At 41.1% G+C, this 27,104-nt stretch overlaps 1 protein-coding gene across 1 annotated transcript in view; it reads right to left on the reverse strand.

The window, feature by feature from the left end:
* Nucleotides 1-1,348: 1,348 nt before the first annotated feature.
* The window catches only part of SAMD5 (sterile alpha motif domain containing 5), a 52,775-nt gene continuing 27,019 nt past the window's right edge, over nt 1,349-27,104 (reverse strand). The window contains exon 2 of the mRNA XM_059177305.1: nt 1,349-2,968. Coding sequence (XP_059033288.1) covers nt 2,906-2,968 — 63 coding nt within the window. The 3' untranslated portion in view covers nt 1,349-2,905. The remainder of the gene's footprint in view (nt 2,969-27,104) is intronic.

Consider the following 27,104-nt stretch of genomic DNA (forward strand, 5'->3'; position numbering starts at 1 on the left):
TTTATGGACAAGGATAACAAGCTTTTGACGAGCTCAACAACTATTCAAGACCACTCCCCATGCTACACAGTAGTTTATCTTCCAAACAGATTCACCACCTGAAGAGGCAATCGGCATGATTCCAAAATCTGAACTAAGATCCGAGAAGCTCCAAAGTCAAAACTCAAGGCTTACTGTTTTTGTTGATTTTACACCACCAAGATGCTATAAGTTTCTCGGGACAAAGAAACCACAGCTATTCTAGTTTGCTTCAATTCCTTTGGTGGGAAGGAGGCTTGCATTTCCTGAACCAAGAGATATCTTATGTAAATAAAATCTTTCTTTCCTCACCCCCAAAATTTTGTTAAAAGATGAACTGAACAAAAATTTTACTATACTCCTCCAAATTCCTCAGTGTTATGAAGTAAAAGTCTCTATTTAATGTCTCTTGATGTTCTAGGAAATACAAATCAAGATGCTCCTCTAGTTCTGATAACATATATGTCCCTCAGAAACTTCATTTACCTTTCCCTATTAAGGATATCATGAATGTTAGATAAAATTTAAAATCCTTTAAAAAAAATTACTCATCCTAACAGTAATTGTCTTCAGATACAATTCGTGGTAAGACTACTACCTTTCTCTAATTTTCTAACTCTTGCCTGACCTTGATTTGATGCTAAAGGAACTGAGTGGTTCCTTTAATACTTCTCTGCTTAAAGCTTTCTCTGTCTGGCTTTAGGTAAGTCTTTCATGTCCATTGGCTGACTCAGCATTCTAGATTGTCACTCTTTAGTTAAGAGGTCATTATTTTCAAATTCCAATAGCAGACACCAAGAGATCCAAAATTCAGCAAGCTAACTGCACTTAGATATTACACAAATAGAAAATAAAACTTGAAATAACCAGAGTCCCTTTTCTTGGTTACAGTAGATTGCATTATAATGCCAATGGTGAAAATAAGAGATTTTTCAGATATTGGGTTCTTTCTAGCAACAGTTCAACAAATGCATGTAAATGCGCATCTGTGAAATAAATCTGCCACAGATGCTGCACCTGGAAATGGGGTCTTGAACAGGAAGCGATTTATTATCACAATAAATTATATCCATAATCTATCTAGACCCCCCTACTCCTTAAGAAAAGTCCAGCCCAGGGGCTCCTGGGTGGCTCAGTGGGTTAAAGCCTCTGTTTTTGGCTCAGGTCATGATCCCAAGGTCCTGGGATCGAGCCCTGCATCAGGCTCTCTGCTCAGCGGGGAGCCTGCCTCCCCCCTCTCTCTGCCTGCCTCTCTGCCTGCTTGTGATCTCTGTCAAATAAATAAATAAAATCTTAAAAAAAAAAAAAAAGAAGAAGAAGAAGAAGAAGAAGAAAGAAAGAGAGAGAGAAAAATCCAGCCTGGAAATCTGAAAGACTCTGGTTCACTTGAAAAAAATTTAAAAATTAAAAAAAAAAAAAGAAAAGTTGATTGGAGTCTAATCCTTACTTATCTGCAAGCTACATACAGTTTAAAGGACCATTTACACATTCTTGCAAGCTTCATTTCCTTGTATTTGCATTTAAGAATGAGATTTTATGGTATCAAAATTAATCTCTAGAAGTAGATAAACTAGGTAAATCTTACATTTTTAAAGACCTTGGAGACCTAAACTGCTCACCTAGAGACTAGCACGCACCAGGAAGAAAATGCACGTAAGATACTTCTCCTTTGGGAGCTTCCTAGTCTTGAGCTTCGCAATACTGAGGTAAACTTTAGCAGATCGCGTGTACTTCCAAGTAGTGCAGGAAAGATTCTGTAACAGGACCAATGGCTCATGGGCTCTCTGAAGCTGCCTAGCCGTGCTCCCCTGCCCCCATCCCCCACAGCCTGTGGAATACCTGGACCTTCTTTGATAATTTCCTTTCAATTACTTTTTTGGTCCCATCAACATGGCTACATTTCCTAAGCAGGAAATAAAACTACCCACAGCCAAAGGCAGGCACAGTAAGAATTAGAAAGACTCCAGATGTGTCTTGATGTCCTTCCCCCACTCTATTCTACTCTCCTTTTGGGCTGTGTTATGCAGGGCTCTTAATGGCTGCCACTGCCGACCTCCCTGCCCCCATGGGCCTGACATCAGAAACCTGATTGGGGTGGGGGGAGGGGGGATGGAGAACAGCAATGGCCATGACAGTCCCCAAGGAGTGAGGAAAACTAGAGAGATCAAGTTACACAGCTGATCTTGCTCAGCTGTCTGTGAGAGCAAGATACCATTCCTGGTCTTAACACTACACTTCAGGCTAAATTAAATGCTAGAAATCAGAACAAACTCTTTCCCCTTGCCAATGTTCCTCAATTCATCAGCTCTATGATCCTACCTATATACGAAATAACTATGTAAAGCACCTTAAAATAAGAGTTCTGTCACCAAACTATTCTATAGAGAATCATATAAAATATCTCAACCCATGAAAACACAGTCATATATGGAGTGGAAAAAAAAAAAAAAAAAAAGATGTATGCTAAAATATAAAGTAAAGGCCCTAATTCTCAAGTTAAAGGCTCATATGGAAATGACATAATGAGCCAATGCCAGAAACCTACTTTTGTCTTGAATTACACTTAAAATTAGTTATCACCCAAACTCCTTAGCCATCAAGAATTCAGAGAATGGAGGGGAGGATCCCCAAAACAGGCACAAGACCTGATCTCAAAACCAAACCCAATACCTCTTCATGTATGAAATATGCCTTGTTTCTAGCTATTATAAGTTAGTTACCCAGTGTACTAAGTTGGTTATTCCAGAATTTTTCCAAGCAAAAAGTTAAGCTGTTGAGTATTTCCAGGGTCATCATCCATTTCCCTTTTTGAAAGAAGTTTCTAAATATGCCCATTTCCAGTCTTCAGGCACCTCATGAGTCCTCCACGAGTTCTCAAAAATGATATCTAGCGGTTCTGTGATGACTTCGGCCAATTCATTAAGTACTCTAGGATGCCAGCCATTGGGACCTGTGGATTTGAACATATCGGGGTTATTGAGGTTTCTCCTTTACCCATTCTTCCCCTAGTCTATCATGGGCTCCTGCTCCTATTTTTTTTTTTTAAATAAACTTGACCCCCCAGGGGCTTGAACTCACAACCCCGAGATCAAGAGTCATATGCTCTACCAACTGCTGCTCCTATTTTTAAGTCACAATTGTCCCTTTCTGGTTACCACATGGACTTCTGGAAAAAACGGCATTTTTAAAGACTCTATTTGTCAGAGAGAGAGAGAGAGAGAGAGAGAGACAGAGACAGAGAGCGCGCGCACAAGTAGGAGGAGTGGCAGGCAGAAGGAGAGGCAAGCTCCAGCTGAGGAAGGAGGCCGATTTAGGACTCGATCCCAGGACCCTGGGGTCATGCTCTTAGCTGAAGGCAGACATTTAACCAACTGAGCCACCCAGGCATCCCTGAAAAAATAGCTTTAAGTCTCTGTTTTTTATCTATCCATTTTCTCCTTGAAGTTACTAAATGAAAAATGTATTTTATTCTTTTCCAACCTGTCTTGCTTAAAAAGGTTCTGTTTTTCCTTTTACAGTTCTTGTAAGAACAAGAAAGTAAAAAAAGAATATTAATGAAAAGTATATCTTGAAACAGTTTTTCTCCCTAAATGACACACCTCCCTATGACATCCGAGCATCCTTGGTTAACAGAGCAAGCATCGACACACTTGGAGACATTTTATCTTGGTGCTCAGAGGCTACAGATCTATCTGTAAGCACTAATTCAAAGAGCACTTTCTGAAATAAAAAAGATTCACCATATCTTTAACTAGAATCATCTGTATGCACAAATAGCAACTTTCTTCACATAGGCATTTAAAAAGCATAGTTGCGCACGAGCTGGAAGAAAGGAAGAATGACTCCCCGCAAAGCAGGACCCTGGTAGAATTCATCTGTTGTGGTGTGGTCATCTGTGCCAATGTTCTGGGCCTGCTATTACACTAATTATCGCCGAGCTCTGATAGGTGTTGACAGTTTTAACCCCTTCGCTGTCACGGTGATGCCTGAAACTGAAAGCCAACCACAGATTACAGTTTCTTGCCCATATGTTGCCGTTTGCCCCCAATCCCCTGACAGATCGAGAATAGACAGAGGGGAGGAAGAAAGCAAGAGAGAGCGATGGTAGCAGGAGGAGCCCTGAGTCGTCTGTGTGATTTCTGATCTGACAGGCGGACTGTGTCATTCGGACTCCACTGTTGACTTGTTTCACTTTGTTTTCCAATTCGAAAAGCTTTTGGTAAAGGTTGAATCAATTTTGTTGTCTTTTGTTTTGGGTTTCTAGTCGCTATCTCTCCAGTCTTACCCCCAGTTTCATCTCTTAAAGCTGTGTTAAGTGAAAAAAAACAAAACAAAACAAAACACATTGCAGACACCATTAAAAGACAATCTTCTTAAAAAATAATTCTGCACATTTCTCTAGGGTACAACAATTTGTTTTAGCACATGCCATTTTCACCCCTGTTCAAATAGCCACCTGCTGATGGCAATATGTTAACTAATATGTCATTATTAATTAGTTTGGGTAGTATCATCCAACAATTACATCTAAATGGAGAAAAAGTGTTAATATCTATGCTCAGAAAAAGTGTTACTATCTATTCTCCAGGGAATCAAGATCTTTATGAGTCATTTTTTTCTATATTATTAAGTAATAATATCATACCACTAATTACTAAATTCAAATAATCACTCAAATAAACTCATATCTAAGGCAGTGCCTCTATTAAAATCACCTTCAGTTACAAACTGTGGAAAAGTAATGCTCAATCTGTTTTGACTAACTTTTCGGCAGGGAACAAGGGGAAGTTTGTACAAGAGGGAAGTCTCCCTAATATAAAGAAGGCAAGACTCTTTTTTTTTTTTAAGATTTATTTATTTATTTGAGAGAAACAGAAAGGGCATACGAGCAAGGAGAGGGGTGGGGGGAAGAGAGAGAGAGAGAGAATCCCAAGCAGACTCTATGCTGAGCGCAGAGCCTGATGCAAGGCTTCATCCCATGACCCTGGGATCATGACCTGAGCCAAAATCAAGAGTCAGACACTTCACCGACTGAGCCACCCAGGCACCTCAAGTCAGTCCAGTTTCTAATGCTGAAACAGGTGAATGAATGAAAAGGCATTCCACCAAAATCTGTATTAGTCAATACAGTGCAAGAGAAGGCAATGAAAAAAAAAAAAAAAAAAAAAGAGAGAGAGAGAGAGAGACAGAGAGAGAGAGAAAGCAAAAAGCGCCTCAGGTCACAGTATTACAGGTTTCTGAGATGGCAGAGGAGGACCAGAGCCAGGATCAAGGAAGAGTCACAGAGAGAAGGAAGAGGTCACATAGTAAGGACAAACTTACTAAAACGGAAGATTCTCAGATGCCTGCCCATGCTAGACAGAGCTCTGGACGTCAGAAAGATGGTCCCATCTACCTTTAAAAGGTCATTCTTATTCTAGGAATCTCTGAAAGTAAAGAAAATGCCTTTGGACAGGTTATCACGAGCAAGCACAGACACCTCCGTATTAAACCCCTCTAAAGATGTGGATCGCGAATCATTCACAAATCTAGCATCAAGCTGACGGCCTGCGAAACCTCCTGTGCCTCTCGTTCAACAAAAACAAATCACGTTCATTAAACAAGCCCAGCCTTGCATTTGGCTATTTTCCGTTCTTTCGGGGAGAAGGTGGGAGGCAGACAAACAGGCTCTCCACAGTTGGGTCACGGGGAGTTTTCACGATGCGAGAACAGTCTCGGAGAGCAGTAATGAGCCCAGTGCACGAGGCCACATGATTGCAAGGAAACGTCGCCTGATCAATCCCACTCTTCGTGTGGAACAGAAATGAACAGGTTTTTAAAGTTCTGGCTGGCTGTAGGGAGAAACAGCTGTAAGTTTAAGTCTTAGGGGCAGACAGGTACCGCCAGGCTGGCCTCATTCCACAGAGCTGCTCTCACCTCACCATGCTTTTTTTCATACTTCCTTTCCTCCTCTAAATTATCTGAGATAAGCCTACCAAGAGAGAAGCTCTCTAATAATCTGCTTATCTATCAAAAGGCTTCTTTGGATACAGTACTGGGTTGACAAAAAAAATCATGCACGGCATTATCTCAACTCTGGTCCTTTCTCGAAATCATGAAACCCAACCTTGGGTACAATAAATAGCAGGTTATATTTTTGGTTCTATCGGTGCTCCTGGAGTCTTGCTCCTGTGAATAATGAAGGCCAGTAGTTTGTGGGGTTTTTTGTTTGTTTGTTTATTTTGTTTTTTTGTAATGTTCCAAATTATATCTCCCTATTTCTAGGGAAATACTTTTTTTGTTTTGTTTTGTTTTGTTTTTTAAAGTTTCTTAGCTCTGTGGCCTCTTTTTCCCCCTACCTGTCTTTGAACAAGACACTGGGTGCTGTGCATAAACAATGAATTTTGGAAAACTGAAAAGGAGCAAAATAAAATAAAAGCAGTGTCAAGCAGAGTTCTTGTATTATTAGGGCTACACAAACCTAATTCTTGAACTGAACTGTGACTTTCTCAGTTATATTCGTTCTATTATGGGAAAGGGGAGGGGAAGTGGGGGAATCCTTTCATTTCACAGATATTTGCCAATTCTAATCTATGTTAGAGTTCCAATCTGAGAAACAGAGAGGGGCAGCAAAATTTATTGAATGAATAAAGAGACATTCCTGTGGTTAAAAATGAAGATTTATGAGATTACATTTTTTTTTCCTCAGGTGATTATTCTGAATTTTAACTGATTTCAAGTCTGTTACTCTTTTTAGCTTGGGATTTTTCCCCACTAACTAAAGACAGTCAGAGTTCTATGAAGGCTATCCCGTGTAAAAATTATTTCTCTGTTGTGTTATTATTCTAAAGGATAGAGCTCCATTGTAGGCGTACAATCAAGAGACAGAAAATCTCTGCATTTGTTTGCTGTGATAAACACCCACGACTAGTGAGTGTACATTAATATCCCATATAATTCCTTACAAGGGTGGGGGACAACCATCTCATAAGGAAAACTTAAGATTCATGGTACAAATACTACCTTCTCTCCTTCTGGATGACACAAGGGGGACAAAGTTGAATCTGTGGGTGGTCCGGTGACAAGACAAAAAGGTTTTTTTGTTTTGTTTTGTTTTTAAGATTTTATTTATTTACTAGAGAGACAGAGATCACAAGTAGACAGAGAAGCAGGCAGAGAGAGAGGAGGAAGCAGGCTCCCTGCTGAGCAGAGAGCCTGATGTGGGGCTTGATCCCAGAACCCTGGGATCATGACCTGAGCTGAAGGCCGAGGCTTTAACCCACTGAGCCACCCAGGCACCCCAGAAAGATATTTTTTATGTCATGACTTTCTCAAGCTAAGTTTACCAACATGCAGCCACAACACATTGCCTCTCGTTATGGAACCCAGGATGGTTAGAATTGGCTTAGAAGAGGAGGGCTTAAATCCAGCTTCATTTTAACTCTAAACTTCTCCAGGCGCAGAAACACATTGCATACTTCTTTGTATCTCCAGTGGGAATATATATACTACTGCTGATTGATTGAATCATCTACAGCATAATTTTTATGTGTAATTTCTCAGTAAACTAAGTTTCTATAGAAAATACTAGCAAGTCAGCTGGGAGCATATTTTCCTTTGTCTATACAACAGAGAAAAACTTTCCGATATATGTCCACTCTACCAGTAATGGTCACCTTTCAGTTCCTCAAAAGGCTTCTGAGAGTCCCCTAGGGAAGGCCAAAGCCACCTCCCAGACCCCACTAAGCTGGAGGATGCCCTCTTATGTTATAAAATTAGCTGGCTTCCATGTCCTTTTTCTGCTAGAGGAATCGTACAGGGAAGATTTCCCAGGGACTTTTTGTTCAAGACTAAAAAATGTTTGACCTAATCCAGAATGATCTACGTATATTGGGAGTTTTTTTGGTCTGTTTTGGTGTTTTGTTTGTTTTGTTGTTGTTTTTTTGCTTTTTTACTTTTAACACAAACCCCCGATGCTATATAAACTCTTCTGTGCAGTTCTCCTATCTGTCTTCATCTGTGGTGTGTCCTTGCGAAGTACCGATTTACTATCCAGTTCCTGAAAAAAAAAATTCAGTAGGCTAAAATAAACTGCACAAGCACGCTTCTCACTCCCTCCTCTCGACCCACATGGGTTCTAAACTTCACTCAGGACTTATCTGCAGGTTTTCAGCAAATGGAAAGTATACTGGGGAGGCTGGAAAATTTCCTCCCACTTATTATTCAGCAAACTCTCAGGAACAAATTCAGAGGTTAAAACACAAAAGTGTCTTTGTTTATACTAGCCTCAGGGCATTAACCGATTTTATAATTTTCCCAACAGCACAGCTATGTAAATTCCCGATTTCTAAAAATCACTCCGTGGGACTCATCATTGGATATTCTGCATATGCGAAATTCCCCCACACTGAGAACACCACACAGGGTTGTGGTCTGAGTGGTACCAAGCTCCAGGAAACAAGGCTCAGAGGCCCTAGACCTCCTCACTGCCTAGAGTTAGAGCCACATTTTATCTCTACCAGGAAGAAATTTTCAAGATTTAACTATTGGGGGTTCTGTATTGTTCTTTCAATAATAATTTTATAAGAATTAACAGCTGTCACAACACACAGCTGAGGCTAGGTCACCGCACTTTGAAGAAGCGGAACAGTACAGTTAAAGAAGGAGAACTGGTAGCTGGGGGGGACAGTGTTTTTAAGAACAAAGAGGGAGCTAAGGTATATTTACAGACTGAGTGCAAGGTTTCCACGGAGAGAGACCAAATGCCGGAAAACAAAAGGGTAATTATGGGATCAAAATAATTACTTGGGATAAGAGTAGCTACCCAGGGGGAGGGATTATTCTTAGAGGGGAGAAGGGTCATTCCTCATCATAAATAGAGGGAAAGATCAGATGGCAAAGATGCCAGGACATTCAGATGGGAAGGCCGGAAAGGGAAGGAGCTCCTGCGCAAGAACTGCTAGTTCTCAGGAAGCATCACTGAGGCTATCTGCACAGCGAGGGGTAAAAGGGGCAGGGTAGGGCTTTCAGGAGAGGGAAGAAGTCTGAGACAGCCACCAGGGGCACTGTGACACGAGGTCACCATGACAGCTGCACTGCATTTGACTCTACATGGAATTAGAGTAAAATGGGCCTTTAGAGTTCTGCTTACGCTTCAAAGTCTCCAAATACCACCCCAAATAGTGATCAGGACACAGGCCTAGAAATAACTGATACAAATCCAGAACAGAAATAAGGATAAATGCTAGAATGTGCTGCGTGTCGATGTTCTGTCCTCTAATGCGGGTCTTCCTAACACATTTGGTGGGTTTTTTCCTTTTGTTTTGCTTTGTTTTATTTTAGATTTATTTATTCATCTGATGGGGGTGGGGGGAGAGCACAAGCAGGGGGAGCTGCAGGCAGCGAGAGAGGGGGGGAAGCAGACTCCTCGCGGAGCAGAGAGCCTGATGTGGGGCTGGAACCCAGGACCCTGCGATCATGACCTGAGCTGAAAGCAGACGCTTAATCAACTAAGCCACCCAGGCACCCCTTTGGTGCATCTCTTGATGAAAGTCCTATTGGTGACTGTCTCCGTCCACGTGGACCGATAGAACAAAATACCAGAGACTGGGTGGTTCATAAACAAAAGAAATGTCTCACATTTCTGGAGGCTGGGAAGTCCAAGGTCAAGGCACCCACAGATTCAGTGTCTAGTGAATGCCCTCTTCTTGGTTCAGAGACACCATCTTCTCGCCATGGCCTCCCATGGCAGAAGGGGTGAGGGAGCTTTCTGGGGGACCTTTTATAAAGGCACCCATCCCATCTTGGAGCTTTACCTTCATCACCCGGCCACCTCCCAAAGCCCCACATCCAAATACCATCATACTGGGTATTAGATTTCAACATAGCAATTTTGGAGAACACATTTGTTCTACAGTAATATCTGTTTCTAACCAAACTCACGGGCTGCTCACTTAACGGTTTTCATCTCTCCATCTCTCTTTCTCTCTACAGTGTCACCATAAAATCATCCATGATTAGGTACTGATGGTCTTTGAAGACACCATTAGCACTAAGCCGCTAATCTTACTATAATTATCACCAATATAGTTGCCCTTAACAGTAAGTTTGTAGTAAATACTATGATTATTATTATTATCTTCCTGGCCTAACAACAGTGAGCAAATACTTCTATTTATTTAGTGACCTTCCTCTGTGCCAGGCACTGTGCTGAGAATACCGTGTATCTATGCATGATCTCCATTACTTCTCACCATAAGCCTGTGTGATGCCTGGCATAGACCCAGCTTTACAGATGAGGGATCTGAGGCTCCACAGTGTAGATAACCTGATTGGGTCAAAGGGCTCATCGGTGGCAGACAGGGTCTGTCCAGCAGCAAAGCCTACCCTTACCAAAGCATGTCTGAACTCCCCAGCACTTTTGATTGGGAATGTGTAATAAATGAATAGTGTTCCCCAAAGTTCACATCACTCAGAAAGTGAACTGAGAAATAGAGCTTCTATAGGATGTTCAGGCTCTGAAGATAAAATCATCCTGGATTTAGGGTGGGCCCTACATCCTGTCACTGTGTCCTTATAAGATGAGAACAGTAAGCAGAGAGACATCACAGAGGAGAAGCTCGTGTGTGAGGCGAACGTGATGACCACTACACTACGGAAACCCCTCTGAGAAGCTCGTATGAAGACAGAGGCAGAGAACACAGATACACGCAGCCATAAACCAAGTCACAAAAAGCCTTGAGCCACCCAAAGCTGGAAGGGGCGAGGAAGGATTCTCTCCTCGAGGCTCTGTGGGGAGCATGGCTCCAGCAAGACCTTGATGGCAGATCTCTGGACTGCAGAACAAGGTGAGAATAAACTACTGTTGATTTTAGCCACTCCATCTGTGGCACTTTGTCACAGAGCCCTCAGAAACTAATAGGGAACCCTTTCACAGAAATATATAATTTCTCAAATGCTCTCAGGAATATTTTTAATCACTTCATTGTTTTTGGCATTACATGCAAATGTGACGTTAGGCAAAAAGTATTTTTATTCAGAACATCAAAATCTGTGCAGAATGCTTACTTAGATATTATATTTAATGTCATTCATAATATACAAGGAAAACTTTGCCTCTTCATATTAAATAAATGATGCAAAGTATTTAAATTAATTATGTAAGAAAAACAGGACTTATAAAAAATACATTAAAAACTATACACTATGTTTATACATGGACTCCATGTATATAAAAAATCAGACAGATTTAACCATGACTTGCTACAGCATCAAAAATAGAAAATAATCAGAATCTGAAATGCTTGCTTTTCTTTTGCTTAATGTCCAAGGCTTATTTATTATTTATTTGACTATTTATGATTTGTTTTAAATTACAGGACAAGAGAAGGTTTCAGTGGCTATTTGCAACCATTTCTCTACTAATAACACACTATGTATGTGGATATTTGTATTTCTAATAAGTTCAAATTGAATATAATTGCCCATATTTTTCTGTTTTGATATAAGTTATTGACGAATGAGAGTTTAATGTGCAAGGTAAGCATATTTGATTGCTACGAGGTTTTCATTTTAAAGAGGAAAATATGTAAATAGTTTTCATCAATACATTTAAAGACATATAATGAAACAATCACTATTCCTAATCTAGAAGACTTTTTTTGACTTGTCTGACAAGATCTCTCTAGCTGGAAAACCCTATAATACTCTATATTAGCAGTTCTCAAAACATTTGGTTCTGGGATCCATTTGCATTTTTAAAAACCACTGAGGATTCCAAAGAGCTTTTGTTTCTGTGGGTTATAACTACTGATGTTTATTGTATTTGAGATAACAACTGAGACATGTTTAAAATATTTAATTCATTTAAAAATAAAAATAGAAAATGCATTACATGTTAACCTAAGTAAGATTTTTACAAAAATACATTCCTCTCCCTCCAAATTAATAAGAAGCATGGCATTATTTTGCATTCTGGCATATTTCTTTAATAGGTGGTGGAACAAACTACTGGATTCTCACTTTTTCCACATTTGATCTGCGGCAATGTTTTTATAGGTGAAGTGTCTGAACAAAGTCTAGCCTCACACAGATGTGTCATCAGAAAAAGGAAGATTATTTTCATAGTTTTAGATAGATAATTGTATCATTTTTGATAACATGCCAAGACTCGACAACAGATAGTTGTCAAGCAACTTCTTAAAAGTCGGTTGCATCGTGAAACCTGAAACCACATCAACGAACTTTTCATACTCTGTCTACTATGTTAACATCCCTAGTCTAGTTATTGTTAATGGACCTCTTCTTAAATACAATTTTCCCACATCATGTACCGGTCATTTGGAAAATGGCAGGTTCCTGGGTTATGCTGATCTTCTAAACCTTAACACATAGCATTATTTGATATCAAAAAAGTAAATTTGTTAATGTGATTGCCCATTTCATCAAAAAAGCTTTCAAGTGGGGGCGCCTGGGTGGCTGAGTAGGTTAAAGCCTCTGCCTTCAGCTCAGGTCATGATCCCAGGGTCCTGGGATTGAGCCTGCATGGGGCTCTCTGCTCGGCAGGGAGCCTGCTTCCTTTCCTCCCTCTCTGCCTGCCTCTCTGCCTACTTGTGATCTCTGTCTGTCAAATAAATAAATAAAATCTTTAAAAAAAAAAAAAAAAAGCTTTCAAGTACTGGAAAACTGTCAACCTCATAGTGACAGAAACAAGTTTTCCAAAATGGAACTCTTACTTGAATATTCAAATTTTACCAGTAACAACAAATACTCTTCACTCACTGTGTGAATATATCTGCTATTTACCAAAGTCTAAATAACCATGGTTTGTTTCTTAGTTACTCTTTCAACTGAAAATGATGTCCAATGAATAAAGCAGCAGGTTAGGCTAGCAAATCCAACCACAGTAGACGTGGTTTGCAAAGAGACAAGGTTCACACAGACTTCCATTTGCAGAAGAAGCCTTTACGGGTATGGAGGAGAAAGAAAATAAATTTCCTCCTACCCTCTAGGTACTTGGCCAAGAAAACCCCTGTAATAAAGGATGAGACTAACAAGAGAAAAACTAATTCAACTTAATTTTGTATGAAGGCCCCAAAGATATGAGACCCAAAGAAGTGACAAAAGCAGGCAGCTTTTATACCTTTTAGACAAAGAAACAATAAATGTGTAAAGAACTGACAAGACAAAAAAGTTCAGGCTTACGGCAGAAACTTAGGATAGAAGTAACAAGGTTTGTTTATAGACCCTCTTGGCCTTGAACTCCCAATCTCTGGTGATAAGGATGGCTCCTTTCCTCCTGGCACACAGAGGGGACCATTCACATGGAGATTTATTTTCTGCTTTCAGAGAGACAAAGGACACTCAGAGAGCATCCTTCTTGCATCAGCTGTTTCTCATGGAACTTTAATTCAAAGTAATCAATATGCCAACACGCTGCTATTTGGGGGCACCCTGCCATCAAACAATTCTCCTTTTGTAACACAGAATATTTTTTTCAAAAAATGTACTCAGAGATTGTGATTTAATAAACTTGCTAATTTCTATGGCTTCCTCAAAGATATTTTAAGGAAAAGGGCTTTTCTGGGCATGTATAGGCAAGGAACACAATAAACCCTAATAACACGGTTTGGTGTCCCTGCCTTGATTGGCACTAATGAGCCAGCATTTTTATTCACTCTTGCTATTTGTGCTCCTGGTACAAGGTGAAAAAGGACAACGATGGTCACAGTGTTGCTATGAGATAATTATGACCTCTCAGACCCCTAAAAGGATCTTGGAGAACCCCTGGGGCCTGTGGGCACACTTTGGGAACCAATACTCCATACTACCTGCAGATACAAGAGGCAAGGTAGATGTCACAAAATCAGCACCAGCAAATCTCTGACCAGCTCAGCAGTCCAGAACAGAATTCCACCCTTTGAAATAAAAGCTCCTTCCTAATAATTGAGCTGTATTTACCCTCCTGGCTCTGCATCAGCCTTGGCCTCATGAAACTGGAAAGACTGGAGCCTTCCTGCCATGAAAGCAAGTTGACTTTCCTCTCCTGTCTGGCAAGAGAGATTGCCAAGATAGCTGGTCCGAGGCGGTGCGGGGTGGGGAGGGGGGGGTGGGGGAGGGCATCTCTAAGGGACTGTGCCCGCCAGCTTTCACCACAAGAGCTTTTGAAGTGACTCGGGCAATCGTGAACACAGCCAGCCTGCTGCATCGAAATTACTGTGGTCTCCTGGCACCCCATCCCGGCTTCCCGAACGCTGAAGCGTGCTCCACTCAGCCTTGGCCTTACCTGCCAAATTGGAACAGGCAGGGAAGCAAGACAACAGACATCATCCTCTTTAGCAATTCCTCGCAAAGCATATTTGCATGTTCAGTGGCCTCTGGCATGAAGGGCTGTCCGGGGCATCTGTGCTGTCTGCTACTGTTCCACCTCCCCTCTGGTTTGGACAAGGGAAAGGAAGGGCACTTTCCAATGTCTCACAAAGGCCACACGTGCTGATGCCATCAGACAGAGTCTCTGTGACCCTCCACTGATCACTTTAAAGGACCAGGACTTAGAACGTCATCGGAATAATCCTCAAGATGCTGGCCTTATCCAGATGAACTCTGAAGACACAAATCCATGGGTTCTCTGACGCAGCAAAACACAGCAAAAGGACTGAGTTCCGTCATACCCTGGAGTTCTTTTACTACAACATACTTGTTCTTTGAAGTGATGGTTCCAGAAGGTTTGGGAACAAAGCCCAGATCAAAGGACCTCACAGTTACAGTACAAGGTAGCCCTAAGATCACTGTGTCCAGAAAGCCCAGGGGGCTGTGTGTGTGTGTGTGTGTGTGTGTGCACGTGTGTGATGCTGAGGGTTAGGGATGGGGAATGGACAACACATAGAGTATCCTACCTCAAACCAAACCAGCCTGCCCTTCAGCTATTCCTCAGGAGCCACCTATCCCTTTCTTCCAGAAAAGAAGGGACATCCTCTGCGGTAGTGGGGGGGAGGGGGTGGGAAATAGTGCAGGACCAGAGTCTGAACCTGAAATGAAACCCCAGGTTAACTACTTCCTGTATGGGTGGCCTTGGGTACAGAACCTAACCATTCTGTCCTTCAGTTTCCCATCTATAAAATGGGAACAACAGTAGTCCCACCATCTCAGAGTAAGCTTATACGCAAACTAATATTTTAAGACGACTTCAGAACAGTATCTGGCATGCTGTAAGCCCATATAAGTGTCTGGGTGTTTTTTGTAACACCCACTCCATAAAAGGCATGGAACTTGATTTCATCTTTCAATCACTGAGTTCTATAAACCCACCCCCAAGGAGGCACAGACACTGAGGCACATCTTCAGGGAAAAAACCAAAATGGATGTGTGGCGGCATTAAGTTAGTCATCCACAAACGTTATTAGAATAAATCATGAATAATGTGTATGCTTTAAGCACTGTCTAGCCATTAACTTTTAAATATTTCATTTAGCTTTGTGAAGCATGTCCTATAGAACATAACTACCAGAGTAGTAGTTCTTGGCTTGTTCAAGCATAAAGACATCTTTAATTATTTTAAAAACATAATCCCCCCCACACATACAGCATGTGAATAAAAAAGAGCATGTGAATAAAAAATAAATAATCTTACTGTTATACTTTTATTTTCCTACTGCCCTTTGATTGAAAAAAAATATTGCTTTAAAAGTGACCAAGAATTTAACAACACCTTCAAACCCATTTGAACAGAACATACTATTTATATAGAGATCCCCTGGAATGTCTGATACCCAAAGAGGTCCCAAGACTCTTGTATTAATTCCTCAAGGGTCTGCGTTCTTTGGATCACGCCCCATTTAAAATCATCAAAATTGCATTCTTGAAAACATTCAGCTATGTTAGAATGAAAATTGTTTAACCAAAAAAAGTCAAACCCCAGAAAACCAACTTTAGCGTAACACTGGTGGTCGCAACTTTCTTGTCTTGGTTACCATATGCCAGGCAAGACTATAGAGCAGTATTTCAAGAAGGGAAAAGGGCAACATTTTTTATGTCTGAAATCAGAATAGCTAGCTTTACTCTCCATACTAATACAGTTCCATGGAAACATCCCCAAGCAAAAACACAGAGGCTCAATGCATTGGGTATTTCTCAGAAAATGCAAAACTAGGATAACAAGGGATTTTAGTACTTCCCCTCCCCTTCTGCTGATAGGAGTTTCCCCTGCATGACCCACAATGCAAGTCCAAGTGCTGAATTTTGTCCCCTAGATAAAACAGTGTTTAAAATAGACATACAAGTCTGCTGAAACACCTTCTTTTCTTGTGTACCTCTCATTCTCTTTGAGGCCAAATGGAAAATAACCTTTCACATTGCTGCATTTTACTATCACTTAAAAGGAGGAATTGTTTTTATTTTAGGCCATAATGTGCAAAATCATGCTATTTAACACTACATTATATTCACAGATCATGAAAGTTAAATAAAGACACCTTGCTGATTCCTTAATATAGATTCAGCTAAGATTAGTTATGCATCTGCCATCTTAACATTCGGATCAGAGAGGGGAAAAAAAGCCTTAGTTAAAAATCACACTTGCATTGTAAGTGCTTAGATTTTCATGGTTCATTTAAGAGCAACACAATCAAGAATTTAATTATGTCAAAAAAAGAATAGTATCTTCTTAACAGGCAAGATTATATCCTCCCTCCCCCCACCCCGCCCCACCAAAATGGATCATTTTCCTTAACCTCTATGGACTTGCTTTCTGACCTATGAAATAGGTGTTTGGTTAGATGATCTTAAGATAGCCTCTGGTTCTATCATGCTGCGATTTTAAGATTTCTAAGGAACAGACTGATGAGGAGGCAAAGGAGGAACAGAGCCGACGTGCTATGGGAAACTGGCTTGTTTGATTCCTAAGCAAGGTGATATTTCCCGTGATGCCAGGCAAACGTCCCACAGAGCCCTGCCAGGGGACTGAATCCAGGCTGAATGGCAACAAGGCACCAGAGAACAACAGAGAAACCCAAACCTTAGTTCTGCTTTAACACGTAAACATTCGCTGCCCAACACTCTATTCCACAAAATCAAGGAACCTCAAAAACCATGGACTCTTCCCAGCCAAGACCTGTGTGTTATGGCACTGGGGCAGACCGAGAACTAATAAAAAGAGGTTAATCTTGGAGGGGAAGGTCTTATTTTTGGGTCAGCAAATCTAACAATTACTTCTAGGCTGGGTAACAAAGTGTTTATGCCTTGTAAGTTTCTAGAAATACACTGTATAATCCTTTATACCGCTGAATTACTTAAGTAATTCACCTCAATGGTGGACAGTGTTCTGATTGGTTTGATTAAATGAAGGTTGATGGGTGAGAAGCCCTCCTCCCCCACCAAACAGAGCGTGAGACAAAGGTTTGTGAGCAGGCAGTTTATTTGGGAATGTGATTCCCGAGAGTCGAAGTAAGGGTCAGGGAAAGAGAAATGAAGGAAGGAAAGCCGACAGGAGGATTCACCATGGGGCTGGCCACTTAGGTTCAGTCCTGCAATGGAAAGCCTCCCAGAGCCATGCATATTGAGAAGAAAGAGGGAAACGTTCATCCCTCAGAGTTTATTGGCCATCTGTCAAGGTTTGCCTCGTGGGTGTTCATTTCCCTGCAATTCCTGTTTCCACACATGAGTCCTAAGTTCGCTCCCACAGCAGAGCACGACAAAACCAGAGGAGGCCGTGGACGTAAGGAAAGATACTCAGGCTTCACCTACATGCTGCTAGTGGAAGCCTGGACAGAACTGCTTGCTTAGCAGTGGCTGGACCATGAACTCAGGCGGAGATGGTGAGAACCGGCTGTACACAAGTATCAGGCATGTGTACTAGTCCGGTGGGGCCGTTGTGCCTACCGTAACAAACGATCCCACAATGTCCATGGCTTACAACAACAAACATTTGCTTTTCAGTCATGCCACAAATCCAGTGTGGGGTTGCTGTGGTTCTGTGCCATGTTCTTCACGCCAGGACCAGAGCCGACCCAACAGTCTCAGTCAGGAACACGGCCAGTCACGGTGACTTGGGAGGGAAGATTAAATGTGTGAACCATGCACATTTCTGTAAAGTTCTGCCTGGAAGAGACCTTCTACTCACCCGTCATTGACCCAAACGGGCCATGTGCCTGTGCTCATTCAGAGGGCAGAATACGGGATACTCCTGGGCAGCAGCAGGTGGAGGGCAGCAATGCTGAAGGGATGACTTAGCGGAGAGGGATACAATCTCTCATACTCTGCCTTCATTTTCAGGGAGAAAAGCCAGGGGAGGGAGGAGGAAATCACTTCAGAGAGTCCTGTACAAATTCTCTTACAGGTCCATCTTTCCTTTGAGCATATGGCCAGCCAGTATTTAGGAATACTAAGTCCCAATCAAATGAAGCAGATCTTTTACAATGAGGGGGGGGGGGGAGGATGGGTGATTCCTCACAGGGAAACATTAGAGATCCTCAACTTCTTATGCCATATTTTGTTTTTCATTTTATAGATGCTGAGATGGGTCAGCTCTCAGAAATCACCAATGAAGTAACTTCCGAGCAGATTAATGACAGAGCTGAGACCAGGCTTCAATCCCGCATATTCCCTTTTTAGGGCAAAGTTGGTAGAAAACATTATGATTATAACTTTATATTCAAGTTACCTGAAGAGTATATGTATTTCACAGAATACCTCCCCCCCCCCCCACAAATTAAACAACCTAGCCTGAATGAGACAATTTTAAATAGCTAGGTTAGCACTACACTGACAAGACAAAGTCCAGCTTACTTTATGGATAAGTATTACTGGCCTACCCATCCTACAGAGTGCTTTTCTACCAGCCTGCTGACCAGAGACATCAAGTTCTTGGCAGACACTTAGGAAGCATCAGAACTGTATCCGATGAAATGACCAAGAGGGAGAAGTTTAGACAGGCCTCAGTGAAGTAAGGAGAATGAAAAATTTTCATTTGGGAATGAAAAATGTAACCCTCCATGCCTTCACCTAACTCCATCCACCTCATAGACCAATGAGGAAAGGGTGGCAAACCATTGCATTCCTATATTTATTCAGTCCACGCTCACTGAGTGCCCACGATGGGCATGGTACAGTTCTAGCCACTGGGCTGGGAAATCTGAAGCAGCCAATGTCCCCGCCCCTGCCCCTCGCGAAGTATGCCCTTTAGGGAGGGGGTAGAGAGTGCAGGGGATAGACAATCAGACATGCAAATAACCAAAATAATTACAAATTGCTACATGTCTGTAAACAGAGTAAAGCAGTGACATGGTAGTGAGGGGTGGGGTGCCAAGCTCTTAAATGATGCTCTCTTGGAGCAGGCAATATGTAAGAAAATTATGAAATCATTTATGGCAAATCGCAACATGGTTTTCAGAAGTAGTTAGCAGCATTATCCCATAAGGGCTATTGTTACTCTATTAAGATCCTTGAATGAATTTTACCTTCTGTGCTTTCTCTCCACTTCCCATTCCCCACCAAAGTTCTCACTTAATTGGCCATTACTCCATTTTTTTCTTGTTGTATTTATTAAATGCAATTTTACGATTATAGTTCTTAATTTTAAAAAATCAACCAAGTGCCCTTTTTATATGCTCGTTATCTAAATTAAGTTCCCTTTTAAGTATTTTCTGTATATCACAAAGCCTTTGAAAGAAAATTTACCCACTCTTTTCACAAATCCCAGTCACCCCCTCCCCTACCCACAGCTAGCTTTTGTTGCAGAAAGATTTCTTACCTTTCAAAACAGCAGGTGGGCAAAAATACAGGTTCTGCTAAACGAAAACGTCCTTTCTAACCTCTCCTGGCCTAAACACATAGAGGACACAGAATTCTAAACATGACTTCGATGGCCCTTGCCTTTGTCCAAGGCTTTCCCCTCCAAGTATGGGTGGCCCCTGTGCAAACATGAGAGGTCGCTCCCATGACTAGGTTACATTGCAAGACAAGAGGCAGATGCTTCTGGTTGGCCTAATCTAATCATAGTGTTTTCACCAAAGCATAGTGTTTTTCTGGCTGGAAGACAGGAAGTCAGAGAGATTGAGAGCACAAGAAGGCCCCAAGCCACTACTGCTGGCTTGGAAGATGGAGAGGCGACCTAAGAGTAAATGCACATAGCCTCTTGATGCCAAGTGGTCCACGCTTAATGGACAATAAAACAACTGGGGACCTTGGCTCTACCACTGCAAGGAACTGGATTCTCTCAACAACTTAATTAAACTTAGATTCTTCCCCAAATGTTCCAGAGAAGAACCCAGACTTGCTGCTCCCTTGACCGGACTTACAAGATCCTGAGCAGAGAATCCAGTACAGCTTGCCCAGAAGGCCGCCATACAGAACTCTGGGATAATAAAGGAGTGTTATTTTTAGCCTTTAAGTTTGTGGTAATTTGTCACGTAGCAATAATACAGTAATTTCCAGATTTATCAGCTGAAGTGTTCTACTGATGAACACTGCATGACCCGTCGTCCAGCCTTCGGGATGGGTACAGTTCATTCTACTGAAAGGAAGGGGATTCTCGGGGAGAAGAGAGAAGGGTGAGTGATGGAAAACCAGAACCCAAAGCAGAGCAGACCAATGGGAAACACTGGATCATTTACCTGCCCAGTTGCCATGTTAGACTAGTGCTGGGCCACCAACTACCCTCAAGGACGGAAAGCGGTAGAGCACCTAGGAGAATCTAGAAAGCACCAAGCCACAGGTGACAGGGATCTGGACACAACCAACTGACCTTCTTTCTAATTCTTAGCACGTCTTTCCTATGACATCCTTGCCATGACTTTATGGCATTCTTCCAATTATAAATTCACACGATCCCATGCAAACAGTTCAAAAGCATTTACACGCTGCAGCCAGGGAAATGCTGAGTGTTCATCTAATACCCTCTTGTTTCCCATGGTGCTCAGCCTCCCCTACAAATAGGAGGGGGGCATTTGATGGCATTGCTGACAGTAGGATGGAAGTAGAGATGACAGAAGTCATCTCCAGGCCGCACTTTAAAAAAAGATATCGTGAGTCAACATCCAGTTCTCTTGTCCCTGAAGAGGCCCTATGTTGAGGTGACAGGTCAGTGGATGGAGGGAGCCTGGGTCTCGGAATCACTGGATGGAGAAAAGCCTCCACCAACATACACTGCACTTTGCAGGAGCCAAGAGTAAGTATTGGTTCTATTCAGGTTTTGAGATTTGGAGGGAAGGGATTTTTCTTATCACGCCATAGCTTCGTAACACCCCAGTCCCTCTATCCATTATGTGAATGTGGTCTCCCCCGACCCCTCTTAGTACCTTATTCTGCTGTGCTCACCTTCTTGTGGTGAAGTGAGAGGCTAAAGCATGATGAGGCCAAGTGAGGCGTTAAGTTGCTACTAACCTCATGAAGCTACCACAGAAAGTGGGTCATCCACCCCTAGACCGCGGTTAACCATGGCTAACCGAAGCCGCAGAGACCAAAGCCCCAGATAAAGAGAGGCCTACTGTCTTAACTTAGCCTGAAGAGTACACGTGTATTTTCTCATTTGATTCGATTTAACAGGTCTAGACAGAGTCTCTTTATCTTACAGTTTTTCCTGATTTGGTATAACACTCAAGCATTACACAAGAATGTTAACACAGGAATTTGAATATCGTATTTAATCACTGTACCAAGGAATTCTGACACATCTGATATTTACACTGGATGATTTCTGTCTTACAGAAAACTATAATGTGAAGCATATAAATCCTGATCTTTTGTATATATGTATATGTGTGTGTATAGACATGTGTGAATATCCAAATGTAAATGTACACATATAGAAGAATTATTAAGGATAGGAATAACGGAGTAGCAATAGAAACAATGAGGAACTCCTTGCAATGCCAAGTGAAACAGCTCCTGCTTAACTCCCTCCTGGTTTCCCATGGCTTCCACCCTCCAAATCAGGAGAGGGGGTCTACCTCTTTGATCTTTTCAGCCTGATTTTTGCAATGTGAACCAGGAACAAGGATGAGTTTAAAATGAACAAAAGCAACACAATGAGAAGTAAAAACTACCTTCCTGAACACTCAGGAAAGTGTTAACTATTTATAAACCAGGAAGCAGAAGTGAATACGCCAGGCTGTCCAACCCAATCACCCATTTCTCCACTTACTTGAAATGAATGTTCCAAAGACCTAGGAAGTGACAAAGGGCTAATACATATTCTTTAATGTACAAGATTATAATTAACCTAACGTCTGTTTCAAATTTACTATTAACTATTAAAGAATAAATAATTTTACAACCCTCTAATATAGTTCTGAAGTTTAAATCACTGACCATAACTAATAAGTGGCTTAATAGCAAGAATATCCTAAACAGAACCACAGACCACAATTTCACTGAGCATAAATCATCATCATTTCTAATGCAAAGGCAACGGCAAATCTCTGTAATTACTGGGTGCATTTTGAATCACTTTTATTATTACTGCACTGGCCCCATTAAAAATCCAAAACACTGAACTGCATGGAATATAAAACTGAAATTATGATACCCTACAAACTCTAATTGAAATCCATAAATTTTCTACTACTATTCAGGATTATTTTGTTGCCAAAGAATTTCAGCTATTCAGAATTAACTTTGAAAGCATTTGCTTTATCTAGAGCTGTAAGTAAGAACATTTTATCCTGCCAAATCCGGGAAGTTGGTTCTGAAGCAAAACTCTTGTGGATAGTTTCTTATTCATTCAGGATTTTACATTTCTCAAGTAAACCGTAATACGCAAAACAAACAAAAAAAAGGAAAATAAAATAAACCATGCACAAAAAATATTAATTCGTGCCACACCCACCTCCAGCCAATGAAAGTCTCCCCCGATGGGACAACAGGGACTATAACATACCCCAGCATTAATCTCCTTACTAAAAATGACAAAGGTATGTCACTAAATTCATGAAAGAGTAATAATGGCAACATTATCTGTGTGCCTATGATAAATGAACACAGGATGTACCAGAAACCATCGTGAGGGGTGAAAATATTATGCACATAACTTACCTTGTAAGGTTAATGGCTAACGATGTAATAACTGCTTCTTCTATATTCCCTATGTACTTGTATTCACGTGAATGTAGGTATGTAGGTATTTACTGTCTATCTCACCTGGCTAAGCACGCAATGTAATCATCCTATTAAAAGCAAATTTTCTATATTTTGCCTCTTACTAATTTGCCTGATGTCCACCATAGATCTTACAGCCCCACAAAACCAACAATTTTCTTTCAATAAGGTTGTGCCACCATAGGGAGTCTTTTTGTAAATGATATGTCTTATAATTTTCTATTCACAGTATGCTGGCACCTTAAGGGCCTTAATCTCCTTTAAGCATCTGAATTTTAAATACTATTTCTATTCCTTTTAAAAAGAGAGGATTTTGTTCCTTTGAACAGTCCTATCCCACTCTGCATGTGTGCTTATATTCTATACTCTGCAGGCTGTCTCTGCTGCTCCTCCCCACTCATATCTACACCTGACTCCATCCTTTCTGTTAGAAGTACCTAAATCACCCCCTCCTAATGAATTCATTCTCCTTATTCTACAGATTTTTTAAAAAAAAAATTTTTTTAAGTTATCTCCACACCCAACACGGGGCTTGAACTCATGACCCGAGATCAAGAGTCACATGCTCTATCAATTAACAGTCAGACGCTCCCCATTCTCCTTATTCTAAGCTTAGTTCATTTAATAACCATCCAATCCCTCATCTTTGCTGCCTTAAGCTCTTTTAATTTATGCATTTAATATTTCACAAATTTCTGTCTTTCCTTGTCAATTATAAGTTTATCAACAGAGACCATACCTCTGTGTCAAAGTATTTAAAAAAAAAAAAAAACCTGTCCATAATTCTAACTACTTAAAACTTGCATAATTTCAGAACTAAGTGTGCTTTCTCAAGTTATGTAGACCTAACTATTGTGTATTCTGGCAGTTAGATCCAATTTGGCTCAAAAGAAATCAAACACACAAACACTAATACAAAGATTCAAAGAGCAACTTTTAAAAATTAAAATTTTCTCACTTTCATATCAGTTCAATTAATGTCTTTAATTCAAATTTTACTGCATGAGTACTTTCTCCGGAGCAGGCTTGTCTGCCATGAGCTCTCATTTGAAACTAGATGTTAAAATGTTTCTAGATGTTAAAATGCATGTGTTGAAGCAAAGCAATGTAAACAAGAGCAAACTATACCTTTCAATAAATAAAAAGAATTTTCAGCCAGAAGGAATGTGACTTCAAATCTTGCTTTTGTCATTCTATGATCTTGGGACACTGGTTCATAGGCTTAAAGAAATCCCAGATGGGAGAACAGGGTTAGAATCAAAATCAGACATTCTTACACCTGCTGGGGGTAGCGTAGGTAGGGGGAGAGGGTCGTTCCTGTCGCTTATCCTCACCAGTCACTCAGACAAGTTCTTGCTAACTCTGTTTTCAAGTTTGGGATTCTTTGTGAGATTCTGCCTCAAAAAACATATCTACAGAAAACAACAACTGAAGACTCCAGTCTTTTCACCTCTGACATGCATGTCTCTGCAAAGCCTCTCATTTTGCACAAGAGAAAACACAGGCTGGAAAACTAAAGGGGCTCATCTCCCTCAGGACCCAAAATTAAAGTACCAATAGCAGAGCAGGGACCTGACGGCAGTCCTTTTCCTCCATTCTCGGAGCACTCTTTTTCCTAGGCTAGGCCAAGAACTTGTCCTTGGGCTTCTGATGGTTCATTCTATATATTAACTTGGCTTGACTATAGTGCCCAGGTTATTGGTCAAAAACAGTGGAGATATTGCTGTGGAAGGTACTTTTTTACATGTGATTAAAATTTAAATCAGATTTTCAATAAAGCAGATTATCCTGCATCCTGTGGGTGGGCCTTATCCCATCAGTTGAAGTCCTGAAGAGCACAAATTGAAGAGGGCTCTACCTCTGGAGAGCCTTCAGAGTCAAAACTTCAATATCCCCTCTTCCCTGGGCCTCCAGCCTACTGGCCTGCCCTGCTGATTTCAGACTTGCCAGTTGTGTAAACCTATTTCTGAAAATCAACCAATCTCTCTCCTTCTTCCTTTTTCTTTCCAGGCACACCCCACCCACTGCCACCCCCACCCTACTGGTTCTGTTTCTGTAATACAGGGCCATTCTTCCTGCTGGGTTCACTGTGACTCCCTCAAGCTCCATCCTTCTTGAGAATCCTGCTGGTCTGTCTTCCCATCTCAGTCTGCAAGCTTGTTTGATCTCTTAAATGCTCTGTTTCCTTGATCAAAGGCAGGTCTGCCATGAACTTGAAGCCTCAGGGCTTACCTGGGTTTTTCCCAGGCCCTTCACCTCACTGCATACTCTATTCCTCAAACAGGACTCCCTCAATTTTATAACCCTCATCTCCGGAAGACCTGGCTCCACTGCTGGACTCCGTGGCTTGATGTGGGCTCCCACACTGGCATCTGAGCCAAGAATGTGACCGACTTACCTCTGGCAGGGCTGCTAGCCTCCTTCCCTGTCTGAGGCCTGACCAGTCCTGGGGGCCAGGCTCTACTGCAGATGCATACAGCAAGGAGAGTAAAATAAGAATTGCAGCTCAGAAGAATGAAAGTTAACCTTTACAACCCAAATCCTAAAAGTGGGGCAGTCCTAAATATTTGAAAGCTGACTCACTGCGGGGACGGGGGTGGTGGTATATGCACATATACATATTCATATATTTATAAATTTTACTGATATAAAGGGTGTGTAACACACAATTGACAAAAAATATATAATAAAATATAGAATACCCCTTATTGTGAATTCTGTATCTCCACCTGATTCCCACAGAGTGCTTTTATTGATTTGGGTTGAACTCTTGTATTAGAATCCAACCTCTATGACAATGAGAACAGTTGTGACATGAATGTTGGTTAATACATTCGTTCACACTAATAAGCAAGAAGAAAATGGACATGAGTGTCCTCTTTGTATACATTCTACTTAGTGCAATGCTCACGGGGTGTCTGTTAAGTATCAGGCATGGTGTCTGGCCTTGGGACTGAAGAGATGAAGAAGACATGGACCTGCCCTCCCGTCTTAAGGAACAAAGACTTAAAACAGCAATTATCCTGCTAATAGTTCAAGATTATAATTACCTGCAATTACAGGCAGAATATTATAAATCCTCGGCCAAATTCACTTCTATAATTATTTGATCCTTATATATTTTATAATTTATATGATCTATATAAATTATATTATACTATCATGACTTTAGTGTGGATCTCACATGTGGACTGAACTTTATTCATATAAACAAGTATGAAAGTGTTTTTCTAAGACATTAGAACAAAATGAATTGAGCATTTTAGAGCCTCAAGATCCTCTTTGAGCTCTACAATTGAAGGAAGGAAGGAAGGGAAGGAAGGAAAGAAAAAAGAGAGAGAGAGGAAGAAAGAAGAAAGAAAGGGAGGGAGTGGGGAGGAAGGAAGAGAAGAAAAGGAAAAGCAAAGGAAAGAAGGAAAGAAAGAAGGAAAATTCTTTTTAAATCCTCCAAAGTTTAAATGTCTGGGATAATTGAAATATATATTCCGGTTGTCTTGTATAGATTTCTCAAGCCAGAAATGATCTACAGCAGGAAAAGAAAAAAGGCCTATGTTTTATAAACAGAGCACTATTTAATGTGCTGTAGTCAAGACAGTTTACAATTTTAAGTAAGACTAATTCTGGATGAAAGTAGGCCAAGTTCAGAGGTTAACTTGGATTAACTTGGATCTGTGCACCATGACTTTGTAGTTCTCAGAATAACAGATTAAGACATCACATAGCAGAAACTGCGAAGAAGGCTGATTATGCAAAACTCCCAGGCTCCAAACCCAGAAGCTGCCGCTTCTTTCAGTTTTGGGGAGCCACAGGGCTGGCCTGTACCTCACTAAGACCTCACCTCCACCCAAACACTTGGTTCGCCTACTGTCTGCATCTCCTTGGTCACTCTCAGCATTCACAGCAAGGCCCTTGTCTGCAAGGTCTGCATCTCACTAGTTGTTCTGCTAATTATTAAATTAAATTGGTATTCACCAAATTGTTGGATTAAGGCTGAGGAAAGTATTCTTGAATATTACTGG

This window comes from Mustela lutreola, chromosome 6 (genome assembly GCF_030435805.1).
Source record: "Mustela lutreola isolate mMusLut2 chromosome 6, mMusLut2.pri, whole genome shotgun sequence".
Taxonomy (NCBI): Eukaryota; Metazoa; Chordata; class Mammalia; order Carnivora; family Mustelidae; genus Mustela; species Mustela lutreola.